Below are 12,948 nucleotides of genomic sequence, written 5' to 3' on the forward strand. Positions count from 1 at the left end.
TCCTAATTATCTATATTTGATTTATTCAAGATTTCTTTTTAAGATAATTATCAAAATAATCAAAATAATTAATTAATTATCATATAAGGAAATCAAATATTTTATTATATGATAAATATCTTTAATTAGATCAAGATTGCAGTTATATCTATCAGAAAAACAAATTAACATTGATCTAATTAGTTTATGGAAAGTTTAGATAAGATAATTACAAGGAAATCCCGAATCTGGCCATTCCTGACGCCTGGACTCGCCGAGTGCACAAGGGGACTCGCCGAGTCAGGCCTACTCGCCGAGTCCATGACTCAGAAACCTAAAATCAAATTTTGCAGGTTTGTTTCAGTTAATCAAGCAACAATTTAAAGAAAACCAAGCTAGGCTCTGATACCACTGATGGGTTTTAGCCATAAGAACTTTCCTATGTGCGCATGCAAAACCCTAATGCTCGGATCTAGGCTTTCTAATTAAACATGCTTTGAATCCAAGACTTCTAATAACTATTTAGGCTAAATAACAACATTGAAACAGATCTAGAATCATACCTTTGAATTCATTGTTGACCTTGTTGTCTTGGAGCTTCTAGAGTCACAAATGTCACTCCTCTAATGACTTACAAACACCAAAGCAAGAAGGATGATTTAAGAGAGAGGAGAGGGAAGGAATTTCGACTAGAGGTTCCTTACTTTAGGTCAGATGTCGAATTCCATCAGCCATAGGGTCTATTTATACTTGTAGACTCCTTAAGGATTACAGATAAGTCCCTATCAGATAATCTTCTCTTAAGGCTATCCAAATCCATTCCTAAGATAAGCCTTTGGACGATTTTAGCTATCCTATATCTTATAGAATTCGTCCATAGCATATCCAAATGGATTTACAGTCTAAAGTTTAACTATCAAACAATTGACAGTTTATACCCCTTTATTTAATTAACTTCTTTAAGTCACCAAATTAATTCTAATTAATTCTATGACCTATATTAATCAAATAACAATATATTATTCATTATATTATTCCCATAATATATTAATAATATTTACTCTCTCTTATTAAATCATCCTATCAAGTTGCTATGGTGAAGGCAACCCAAAAGGACTATGCACAACCGGATCAAATACTTGACTAATATAGTTACAGCCTTAGACACTATTCCAACAATTAGTGGGTCTTGGTCCAAGTTTGGGTTGGACCCATTAAGGAAAGGGTAAAATGGTCTTTTATCCTAGGAGTCGGGACTTATGAGTTGAGGTCGTGGTTAATGGATTATGTCATAATTATTAATTGAGATTTATTTGTTATTAGTGTGGGATTTCCGGTTCCGCAGCAGAGTGTTATCTGATTTGCAGCGGATCGAGGTGAGTCTCCCTTCGTGAATGTTACGGGTCAAAGGCACCAAGGCCGACCCTTTATTTATTGCATAATATGATGGTTGTATGTATGATAATTATCATTGTTCACGTATTGCTCGATGATCATGTGATTTATGTATGTTATTATGTGGTAGTGGTAGGGGTGAAATAGACCATATAAGCAGTTGAAATAGACCGGAGGGTAGGTCGGGCACCCAGATATGCCTGGCAGTGTAGGTCGGGCACTAAGATATGCCTGACAAGGTAGGTCGGGAACCCGGATATGCTCCGCAGGGTAGGTTGAGCACCCATATATGCTCGGTAGGGTAGGTCGGACACCCAAATATGTATGACAGTATGTTTGTGTTGTATGTGGTATTGATTATGACATCCTTAGGGTTTTAACATTTTGGAAACAAGCATTTCTAATCAAAATGATCTTTTGTCTTGGGATTTTCTGCAAATATAAATAAATGATTTTTAAAGCGTAAAGAAAAGTTCTAATTGGTTCTGAAAATTAAAGGATGTCACAACATATATGAATATCATGTTGAAATGTTTCAACATAGGACATTCGGTATATGAAAATATTATAGCAAGAGATTGAAAAGATATCAAATCTTTATGTGAGACATAATGAATCAAATCACATATACTTTGGATATAGGATCGATTACATATGCTATAATATTCAATTATTCTAATTTTTCAAATGCTCTGAGTATTGTGAGAAAAAGGACTAGAATTTTAATTTACTAGAGTTATTAAACAAATTTTCAAGAACATTTTGAAGTTAACCAAAGATGGGTTGCCTGTGGATAGTTAGAGGTATGATATTATTTAGAACGGACCAAGTGAAACATTTCTGGATTGAGATGATTCTTGGTTAGAATTGATGGTCATATGGAAATATGAAAATGTTTCCATAATGGGAGATGCTTATAAAATCTATATATGAGTTGAAAACTTTAATGTAAGAGAAGTATTCAAGGAATGTACCTTGAAATTGAGACTTCATCATCATGGAATTGTTTCTAGTAACAAAGTTCTAGTAGAATATTTTGTAATATCGAAGACTCGGTCTTTGAGACTTTGGAATCTCGATATCACAGGAGATCAATGCATGTAAAGTTAGAATTCCACCACATGTTGGATAGTGATAAGAATTTGGAATTATGAAATGAGCATCATTGGAGTAATGACTAGTTGATCTTTTCATAGAGAAGGGACCATAAAGAGGCATAACATGCATGTTCATAACATGACATGACTGATGTTATTTAATTCAAATGGTTAGTTGATTACTCGAACCATTATATAACGAATAAATTCATAATTATTATGGTGATTAAATAATAACGAGTTATTTATATTCAAAAGTATGATACCATAGTTAATTGGTTTATTATTGTGTTTCACTTTGGATGTTTTACTTCTTGAATGATTTCCTTATTAAAATTCTACAGTCACTCATACTTTTGGAATTAAGTGGTGAATTAAGACTATCATGAATTGAATCGTAGATTGTCTGTGGGGATTAGACATTGCAATAAGATTGCTACAATGTTCATGAGTACTTAGAAAAATAGGGATTTTGAGTATTGGATAAACCCACACTCAAAGAATTACTTCATGGATTTTATCACAAGTAATTCTGAGACGATAATATATTTTATCCTTCAAGCGAGATATATAAGTTGTAATTTACAAGTCAGTTACGTATTGGTATTGCGAAAACGCATCAGTATCATGATGTCATAAAATGTAGTTTCATGTATGATTTTGTAAGTAAAAGATACAAGTATATAAGTCGAAGTTTATTCGTTTCTTTTGCCTTAACAGGAAAAGTGATATCTTATGGCTCTTCGATGATTTGTTGCCGACATTGAAGTGCTTTGCCAAGCTTGGACTAAATTGATATGTTCAATTAGTAGTCTGAATTCAATTGTCATTAATTGGTAAAATCGAGAAACAGAATCTTGGACTATCAGATTGATTCTAATTTGTGTCTCATGTACATACGATATCCGTGTCTCATGTCCATACGATATCTTATAGACCATATAAGCAGCATAATAGAGACAGAGATAGAGATGGTGATCGAAGCAGGAAAAGAGAAAGAGGGTTTAGGCAAGTCTCTGTTGCTTGGAGCCATTATGCCATAACACCTCCTCTTTGCCAACTACCAGAGAAGGAGAGGGCAGTGGAGAAACAAACAGAGAGACAAAGTGCAGATAAAATGGAGGCGGTTTCCGGCAAGAATGGTAATTGTGACGGCGATTTTCCACATTGGTGATTTCTAGCAGGTGGAAATGACTTTCGACATATAGCAGTGGTTCTCGACAGGTTGAGATGGTTTTCGATGACACCAATTAGTGAGAGAGAGACAGGTAGTATATATGTTAATAATTATAAAAATAAATAAGAAAAACAAATCATATTAGTTTCAAAAAATTTGGACCAAAACTCACAGTAAAATCAAAGTCTTGGACCAACGGTGCTAGTCCAAAACCTTTTGGACCAAGATAGTAATTTTCAATAAACCACATAAGCCATTTTTGCAGTTTTGTCTATAATATATAAACCTTTTATTATTAAATGCTACTTAAAACAACTTGTAAATTATAATCTTGCTAAAAACTAAAAATTCCCAAAAGCTAGTCAATGCAAACAAGCGCTACATGTTTTTTTTCCCTTACATAGACAACCAAAAACATATCCCATCCGACTCCATTTCAAAAAGTTGAACAAACCAGTTTGCAAAAGTACATATCATTGAAAATGAAATTCACACATAAATCGAGTAATAACAGCAGTTGAAACACAACAGAATAAGCAAGAAATATAAATTTTATGAATATCGATTCTTCTTTTCTTTATCCACATTACATATTGAAAATAAACCCTCAAATTTTTTGAGGTCCTTTGTGTCCATCAGTAATATGCTTTCCGGGGGTTGCCCTACAAAATATCCATAGCAAGACTAGTGAAAAAACCATTTTGACAAAACAAAAAATTTACTTTTCTCTCCTCTCCCACCTAAACTGGATATACTTTGTTTTTTACTATTATCCCAAGCTCTTACATTTCTTACCCAAAATAGATTTACCTAAAGTAAAGTAAAGAAGAGAAGAGTAGAGTACTTACAAGAGGATTTGGTCTATGGCGATAACCAAGCATCATACGTTTTTTGTACTGCTCATAGATATCATCATCAGGTGTGACTTCCCCTGGTTGAGAAGCCCCAACACCCAAATTATCTTTCTTCACATTACCAGCCATGATTGGATCTGCTATGCCGCTTCTAGAACTCCCCAGCCCTTCACCTGCAGTGAACTTACCAATTTTACATAAATACCCCTTCCACTAAAAATTTATTATTAGAGAACATTATTATATTACCTTCTTTCCAGCCCATTTTGGACAAGAGTCTATGGCCGACATTATCAGCCTGAATTTTTGCTCTCTCAGCAGCCTCCTTGGCTGCTTTTTGTGCAGCAACATCGTTACAAGAGGCCATGAATTTATCAAGCTCTTCCTGTGGTATATAATCACCCATATGATGACCTCTTTTCCCACCACCTAAATAACAACCAACAACCATTTATATTAACAATCAAATATTAAAATAAAATCTACATATCATATTTATTAACCTTGTAGAGAAGCAGGAGGTGGCATCTCATCTTTAGAGTGTTTTGGTTGTCTCCTCTTTTCTTCTTGTGCAGCCTTCTTCATATAAAACTCCATCATTGCTATTGGATCTGAACCTGATGGGGCACTAGATTCACCTACAGTATAAAAAAAAAAAAAAAAAAAAAATGCTTCATAAAACTATTTAAAGAATATAAAACAACAAATTATGGATATGAATTGATTACCATAATTAACCCTTTCACTTGATGATATGTGTTCATTGTCAGTAGCCTCGTATAAAGCTGAAGCAGGAATCTGATAATTTGGTGGTTGTTGATGTGATCTTTGAGAACTATTATTCACTGCATTACTCTTTCCAGCTCCTTCAATAAATTTGCAAAATTGTTAGGCCGATAAAGAAAAGGTAAACAACATAGGCATAAATATATTTTCTTTACACATAAAAGCAACTTACTAGCATTTTTAACCAATAAAAAAAGTTCATTGTAATTTAATTTATAGTTATGCACAAACCAGTCTGTGATGTTTGAGAATCCATGGAATAGGTCAGAGCTTTTTCCTCCTCAATAAGCCGATATTCATAGTACTTGTAATCAGCACAGCTTTCATCAAAAAGAAACCTGAAAAGATATCAAAAAGAGATAGTATGAAACAGATGTCAAAAGCTGATCCTATGGAAATTTTACATGAGATCTTAACATTCATCTTCAAGAAATATATATACAAAATAATGAAATGTAAAACCAATTTATGAACATACTTGAAAGGGGTATCTCCGGGATTCTTTTGGCGTGTAATATGCTCAAACTGCCTTCCATTTTTGGCCACAAAACTTGCTAGTTTATCTGCAACCTTCTTTATTGTGGGATCACTTGGTGCTGCATGTCACTTAAATAACTGATTAAAACCAAGAGCATCAACATCTTACATCTCTTTCCACCAATGTTGACAGAGGTATTATGCATAAGCTGCATTCATCAGACCCCAGTAATTCAAGAATCTTTTGCCCTTTTCTCACCATTCAAAGGTAGAAGCTTTATTTTTTATTTTTTATTTTTTTTAATCATATTAAAGAAGAGACACCACCACCCATTAACAGTTAACACCCCCACCAACATGGGGGATACAGATCACAATTTCAGATGATGATATTTTGGAAAAACAACAGAAACTACTCCTTAAGAAATACAAAGGGAAATAGGAAATCAAAAGTAAGAAACAATTACCAACATAAACTTGTTTTAATGATTGGTCAGAGACATAAGGCTGCTCCAACTTTTGCCTTTTTAATGGTAAATCACCTACTACTCCATTACTCTCATCATCTTCCTCATCTTCACTTAACTTAACAGCAGGTGCCACAAGTTTTGATTTCTGTTTAAGGCTAAATGCAAGTTTGCCAGATGAAGAGGACTTGTTATTACTAATCACAGGGTTAGGTTTTGGGGACCCTGATAAAGGTGGGCCCTTTTCCTTCTCTTGTTGAAGTTGTTTGAACCTCTCCATAAATGAACCATCATTCACGAATAGGCTAGAAGCTTTTCCTTTCTCCATTGGTAAGAGGCAAGGTTCTTTTGGCTGTTTATAGAAATCACTGCTTGACAAGTAAGCTTACAAACTATTCAAGAAATGTAATGTAACTGAATCATATCACAAAAAAAGAGCAAATGTGCTTGAGTAATGTTGAACAGGCTGAGTTTTGTGTTAGTTGTGTAGTATACTGATCTCACAGCATAAGCACATATTGGGCTACTTAGGTTATCATCGAAATTTAAGGCTTTTGATAGTTTTAAATCTCAAAGGAGGGTGTAGATATGCATCTTGAAAGTCCAGAATTACATAATCTTGTTGTAACAACTAGATGTGCTTGAAGTTGTAACGTGTAAATTGTAATAATCACGTTTAATGCTATTGGTTGTTTGGAAATTATGATTATTTAAAGGTTATAGTTTATGCTAGTATCAAAAAATCAAAATGGTTATTGGATCCCTACATAATCAACTATAATTAAAGTTGCAATAACCAGATAATCACCCTCAAAATCTCAAAGGCACATCAACACTAACCCTAAGTCGTAGTGCATATAGATGTCAATCCATCATCAAAACCTCCACGCTACAAAGATATGTTGACTACAACAATAACGTCAATCAGTAGATCAATTTTTCGATTTCATCTAACAAAGCCATAGTCATCCAAAGGTTGTTAAAAAAGCTTCTAAAACTCTATTGATGTCAAATTATCCAACGAAACACTATACGAAAATTTTGGCAAAGGAAAGACCGATATTTTTTTAGCCACAGCAATTAAAATAACAGAAGTCACATGTCCAATCAACATCAAGATTCAAGAACCAAAATTTAAAGTACTCGAAAATTGAAAGATAAAAAAGCACAGAAACCCTAACTCGAAACGGAGGAATTAAGTTGCAATAAGATCAGACATTCACGAACCGAAGATCATAGTTACAGATCAAAATTACATACCTGGTTGAGAAAATATATTTATGCCCAATGAGCGGATCGGGGAATAGACCCGATTGTATTGTGTAATTGTAGCGTGTGCTTCAGGTTTGGGGAGGATTTGGCTAATCTTATATGGCTGTCTTCTGTTAATAATTTACATTTATTCCCTCTGATGTTCTTTATATTACAAAAAGAACCCTACCTTATTACAAATCCTGATTTTTCTACAATTCAAATAATTTTGTTTGATTATAAGCTTTTTGTAATATTTATAAGGGTAAATTGTAGAAAAACTCCAACATTTATTCTAATATCATTTAGAAAAACGGTTATATTCTATTTATACATAGAAAAACTCTTATATTTTCATTAAACTATTTAGAGTTATCCTAATATTCATTTTTTTAAGAACTTAACGGTTGTTTATGTTATGTCGTTTATCTTTTTGTTTTTAGATTGACATGGGAAAAAAGAACTAAACTACGTCACTTATTTTTGTTTGAATAAATAGTCATTGAGCAAATAGTCTATTTCTCACGTTTTACTTTAGACAAGAGACAACCTCACTTATTTTGTTTTCATGTTAATCTAAAAACGAAAAAAAGATAAATGTAATGTCACAAAAAAAACCTGGTAATTTCTAAAAAAAAAAAAAAAAAAAAGAATATTTGGGTTAATATGAAATGTAATTGAAAATGTAAGAGCTTTCTGCATATAAACAAAAGACAAAACTTCAAAAATGGTCCCTGTGGTTTCCGAAAATATCAAGTTTAGTCCCTAAGTTCAAAAAACCTCACGGGTCGTCCCTATGGTTTCAAAACCTTTAACAAATGGTCATTTTCGTTAACTCCGTTAGATTTTAGCCGTTAAGTGAAGGGCATTTCGGTCATTTCACTACTACAGGGACCATTTATGAAGTTTTGTCTTATTTAAAAAATATATTTATTTATTTATTTATTTAATATAAAGGGGTCCCACCCATCTCCCTCCCCCCTTTCTCTCTCTCTCTCTCTCTCTCTCTCTCTGTGTGTGTGTGTGTGTGTGTGTACGTCTTCTTCCTAAAAAGAACACACCCTTTTGATCTCCTCCCTCCTTCTTCACTTCATCATAAACTCCAAAACATCACTCAATTCTCACTCTTCATACACAGAAAGAGAGCATCCTTTTGGAATTTGAAGCAACCCCCGCATAAATTCATATTTCCACAAGCTTGATTTCATATGGGTTTTGAATCTCTCGAGCTTGGCACGACACTCTTCTCTCTCAACTACATTCACATCAAGAACCCCCAATCGCTCTATTTCCTTCTTCATCGGTTTTCGTTTACCATGCACCCACTGCCGTAAATCCTAACCTCCCCCTTATTTCTCCGACCACCCACCTTCAACGGAACCTTATCCGACCTGCAACAATGGCCGAATTGGGCGAAAACCTTAGTGTCATCTGTCGGTTCATCTTTCATAGATTCAGATAACGGACCAGACTCTGAAAGTTTACACAGAGAACTTAATTGGCTGATCGAAGATGCTATAGAAAACCCAAAACCATTACTAACCCTCAACGACTCCAAAACAACACTGTTTTGCAATGAAGAGCTTACTTGGGTAATCTTTACTCTTTATGGGGGATTTGGTTCTTAGTGTCGAAGAAGGTGATCTGATTCCAAGGCCTGAAACCGAGTTGATAATCAATCTGCTGGAAGATGCGATCAAGCAGAGTCAAGAATTGAATAAAGGTTTGTGGGTGGATTTAGGTACCGGTTTGCAATAGTTATTGGAATCGGGAGGATTTCATGGATTAGGGTTGGGAGAGAAGGTGGTTTTATGTGTATATTTTCAATTTCTTTGATTATACATCTGTATGTATTGAGTTCAGCTCCAATTTAGACTTTAATTAGAAGTAAAAACAAGGATTTCATGGTGATTTTCTTAAGTTGCACACCAACTGTTTGTGGAAATGTCCCAATGACATTAATTTGTTCACACCCCAAGCTGGTTGTTTCTTGTTTCACAGCTTCTCCATAACGAAGATGATGATCAGAGAGATGGGTGGGTGGGCCCCCTTTATATTAAATAAATATATATATATATATATATATATATATATATATATATTTAAATAAGACAAAACTTCATAAATGGTCTCTGTAGTAGTGAAATAACCGAAATGCCCTTCACTTAACGGCCAAAATCTAACGGAGTTAACGAAAATGACCATTTGTTAAAAGTTTTGAAACCACAGGGACGATCCGTGAGGTTTTTTGAACTTAGGGACTAAACTTGATATTTTCGAAAACCATATGGACCATTTTTGAAGTTTTGTCTAAACAAAATGTAAGGATTTTTTGAACGTTAGTAGAGAAATAATTATGTTTTTCTATGTTTTATCTTATTTATAAATATAAAAATATTTTGTTTGTTTGATAAATTTATAATGCTTGACATTTCACAAATACAAAAGCAACAAATTATGATAAGTAAATATTTATGCAAAGTTTATGATCTACTCAATTAATAATATGTCTATTTAAAGGTTGAATGAAGTCTTGTCTTCGAATTCATTGTATTTTATGGACCACTTTGTTTTCATGGTCAATGTTCAACACCATGTCACATATTGTCCAAAATTATGCATTTTATTGATATTAAACGTCTTAGAATGATCTAAAATATTATGAGTATCAGTCAATTATAAGATCAACAAAGATAGAGAATTTTTCATGATCTAAAATTTTTCTTGTATAACATTCTAGAAGGACAACGAAGGTGTTATTGTAATCTTTGATGGGTGCAAAAAATAATAATAATAATTCATTTATTTTTCTCTCAAATTAAAACATGTCACATATTGTCCACAATCAAATTAAGAGCAATTCGTTTATTTTGGAATATCTATTAAATTATAACATTATATTCTCAAATTTGTCTCATTACACTATACTTTAGAAAATCTAATAACGCTCATACTAATTCATGATTATACAACAAATTTAAAATTAAAGCCCTAGTATATGAAAAACACAAATTAATAAGATGTATCATCGCTGTAATAATAAATAAATCAATGAAAAATACACTAATTTTTTATAAGATTCATTTACTATTTAAAAAATAATTAAGATAACAAATAAATAAAAGTATAGGAATACAACTTTACAACGAAACCTATTTGTTGGATCTATTGTATTTCATGTGGCTCTTAACAAGTTGACCGGCGGCGATTGCTGACATGAGAGACAATTCTCCGGCCAAAACAGACCCGGCGACCACCTTCGCCAACTGTCGTGCATTAGATCCAGGCGACACCTTGTTTGCACCCTTCACCCCAAGCAAATTCAAGCACGCCGATTGTGAAGCCAATTGCGTCCCGCCACCCACTGTCCCCACCTCAATCGACGGCATCGTCACTGAAACATGAAGATCTTTGCCACCATTCACGGCCTCCATCATGGTAATACAGTGTGAGCTTTCCACATTTTGGGCCGGATCTTGTCCGGTGGCTAAGTACACCGCCGACACGATATTACTTGCATGGGCATTGAACCCACCTAAAGCTCCGGCCATGGCTGATCCAGTTAGGTTCTTTAGCATGTTTAGTTCCACCAACGAAGCTACATCGGTTTTCAACACCTTCTTCACCACCTCCTCTTTTATGATTGCTTCACATACCACTGATTTGCCACGGCCTTCGATCCAGTTGACAGCAGCCGGTTTCTTGTCGGAGCAGTAGTTGCCGGAGATGCCGATGATGTCCATGTCCGGGAAATCGGACTGGAGATAATCCAAAACGTTTTGAACACCTTTTGAAACCATGTTCATCCCCATTGCATCTCCAGTGCTGCAAGTAAACCTCATGTATAGATTCTTTCCGGCCATCGCACATCTAATGGTTTGAAGCCTTCCAAATCTACTTGACTTGTTGAAAACAGAAGCTAGAGTCTGGAAATTGAGTGGTTCCTCCAAGAAAAACTTCAACTCTGCCGCTCTCTTGGCGGTGGCAAACCGGACAACCGGAGCTCTAGTCATGCCATCTTTAAGGAGGATACTGGTGGCACCACCGGAAGCGTTGATGGCTTTACAACCCCTATTGGTACTAGCCACAAGACACCCTTCTGTGGTCGCCATCGGCACCGAGAACTCCATTCCGTCGAGCAATAACGGCCCGGCGATACCCACCGGAATTTGAACATAACCCACCGGCATCTCGCAACACTGTCCTAATATCGATTCGTAGTTGAAACCATCTAACGGTAAACCTTCAAGAGACCTTCCTGTTATCCTCTCCAAAGCTTGTCGTCTGATGAACGCTGCACGTTTACAGTCCCCAAGCTTTGATTCGAGCGAGTAAGAGGGTGTTTGTCCGGTAACCACCGCTTGTATCACCTCCTCATCTTCCGTCGTAGCCGTGAGTAACTCAACGGCAGTGGTGGACTTAGGGAGTGGAGTTAGAAAATCTGTATATATAGAGAGAGCAAAAATTTACATACGGATTACTTAAGTTGTTTGCGTATAAAAATTAAAAATTTATCCCGACAATGATGATGATTCATACCTTGATCGGAAATCTTGGTAACGCAGCCCGCGGAGTTGGTTGAATGGATGATCTCTTTGGCGTTTGTTTCTTCAAGTTCATCGTCTTCTTCTTCATCTGGAAACGGCATGGACTGGAGGAAGTTCATACCGAAGAAACCAAGAAAATAGACGAAGGAGGCGACAAAGCAGACGACAGCAGCCATCTCCGATAAGGTGAGATAGAGAGGGGTGGCGGTGTGGATCTTTTGGCGGAAGGTGACGAAGAGGTAACTGATAACGGAGAAGAAGAAAGCGAAGAAGATGGTGTTAAACAGAGGGAATGCATTAGATTTTGAGCAATCCACCACTTTCTTGTCGTTCGACTTGGGGAATTGGTCATCGGCAACGGCGAAGGATTTCATTTTAATTTCTAGTACGTGGTGGCCGCCGGTGTGGTGGATTGATTAAAATGAGAGGCTTTTTTCGATGATAAGTGGATAACATATGGAGTGCTATTTATAGATGTAAATGTAATGCCGGCTTAGTAGAAAGATCCTACTTCCTCGAAGTTACATGGGGAGGACTTTATTCGTCATTTTGTCTTTTAACTCTTTATAGAATACAATATATGTTTGTGCCCTAGTACACGTCAAGCATGCACACGAGAGCTATTAATTTTTAATAGGTAAATTGTAAACTTATTTTTAACTAGTTTGTATTAAAATTATCTTTTCAAATAGTTTAATACCTTTTTATTTTTTAAAGCAGCAAAAGCAAACTATCATAATGTCTACTTTAGCTTCTTACGATTTCTTTTACAACTTATTCTCTTAAATTTCCGGTCTCTCACACACACAAACACGTGTATATATATATATATATATATATATATATATATATATATATATATATATATATATATATATTATAAGTTTTAATAAGTATGATTCAAAGTCAAGATCAGTG

The 12,948-nt window shown here is 35.0% G+C and overlaps 2 protein-coding genes across 3 annotated transcripts; both read right to left on the minus strand.

Annotated features, from left to right (window-relative positions):
• Window positions 1-4,105: 4,105 nt before the first annotated feature.
• On the minus strand, window positions 4,106-7,626 carry LOC145102335 (SWAP (Suppressor-of-White-APricot)/surp domain-containing protein / D111/G-patch domain-containing protein). Of its 2 annotated transcripts, none has more exons than XM_079039720.1 (9): window positions 7,493-7,626; window positions 6,233-6,584; window positions 5,767-5,884; window positions 5,520-5,626; window positions 5,231-5,368; window positions 5,006-5,140; window positions 4,752-4,931; window positions 4,497-4,675; window positions 4,106-4,310 (listed from the first exon to the last, which is right to left on the minus strand). In XM_079039720.1, exons 2-9 carry the CDS (start codon window positions 6,558-6,560, stop codon window positions 4,284-4,286), a joined length of 1,212 nt encoding a protein of 403 aa, XP_078895846.1. In that variant the 5' UTR covers window positions 6,561-6,584; window positions 7,493-7,626; the 3' UTR covers window positions 4,106-4,283. The 2 variants fall into 2 exon arrangements, with proteins under 2 accessions (XP_078895846.1, XP_078895845.1); XM_079039719.1 differs by having other exon boundaries at window positions 6,233-6,600; window positions 7,493-7,609.
• A 2,875-nt stretch (window positions 7,627-10,501) lies between these two features.
• Window positions 10,502-12,460, minus strand: LOC145102333 (3-hydroxy-3-methylglutaryl-coenzyme A reductase-like). Its single transcript, XM_079039718.1, has 2 exons — window positions 12,023-12,460; window positions 10,502-11,924 (listed from the first exon to the last, which is right to left on the minus strand). Exons 1-2 carry the CDS (start codon window positions 12,402-12,404, stop codon window positions 10,636-10,638), a joined length of 1,671 nt encoding a protein of 556 aa, XP_078895844.1. The 5' UTR covers window positions 12,405-12,460; the 3' UTR covers window positions 10,502-10,635.
• Window positions 12,461-12,948: the final 488 nt, after the last annotated feature.

This window comes from Lactuca serriola, chromosome 4 (genome assembly GCF_051521515.1).
Source record: "Lactuca serriola cultivar US96UC23 chromosome 4, Lser_US96UC23_V15, whole genome shotgun sequence".
NCBI lineage: Eukaryota > Viridiplantae > Streptophyta > Magnoliopsida > Asterales > Asteraceae > Lactuca > Lactuca serriola.

Excerpts from the sequence above, each read along its gene's own strand:
- LOC145102333 (XM_079039718.1), bottom strand. The coding sequence starts at position 12,404 with ATGAAATCCTTCGCCGTTGCCGATGACCAATTCCCCAAGTCGAACGAC. Across the intron at positions 11,925-12,022 it reads TACCAAGATTTCCGATCAAG|ATTTTCTAACTCCACTCCCT; the intron begins GTATGAATCATC and ends CTATATATACAG.
- LOC145102335 (XM_079039720.1), bottom strand. The coding sequence starts at position 6,560 with ATGGAGAAAGGAAAAGCTTCTAGCCTATTCGTGAATGATGGTTCATTT. Across the intron at positions 4,932-5,005 it reads ACCTCCTGCTTCTCTACAAG|GTGGTGGGAAAAGAGGTCAT; the intron begins GTTAATAAATAT and ends GTTGTTATTTAG. Across the intron at positions 4,311-4,496 it reads GCCATAGACCAAATCCTCTT|GGCAACCCCCGGAAAGCATA; the intron begins GTAAGTACTCTA and ends GATATTTTGTAG.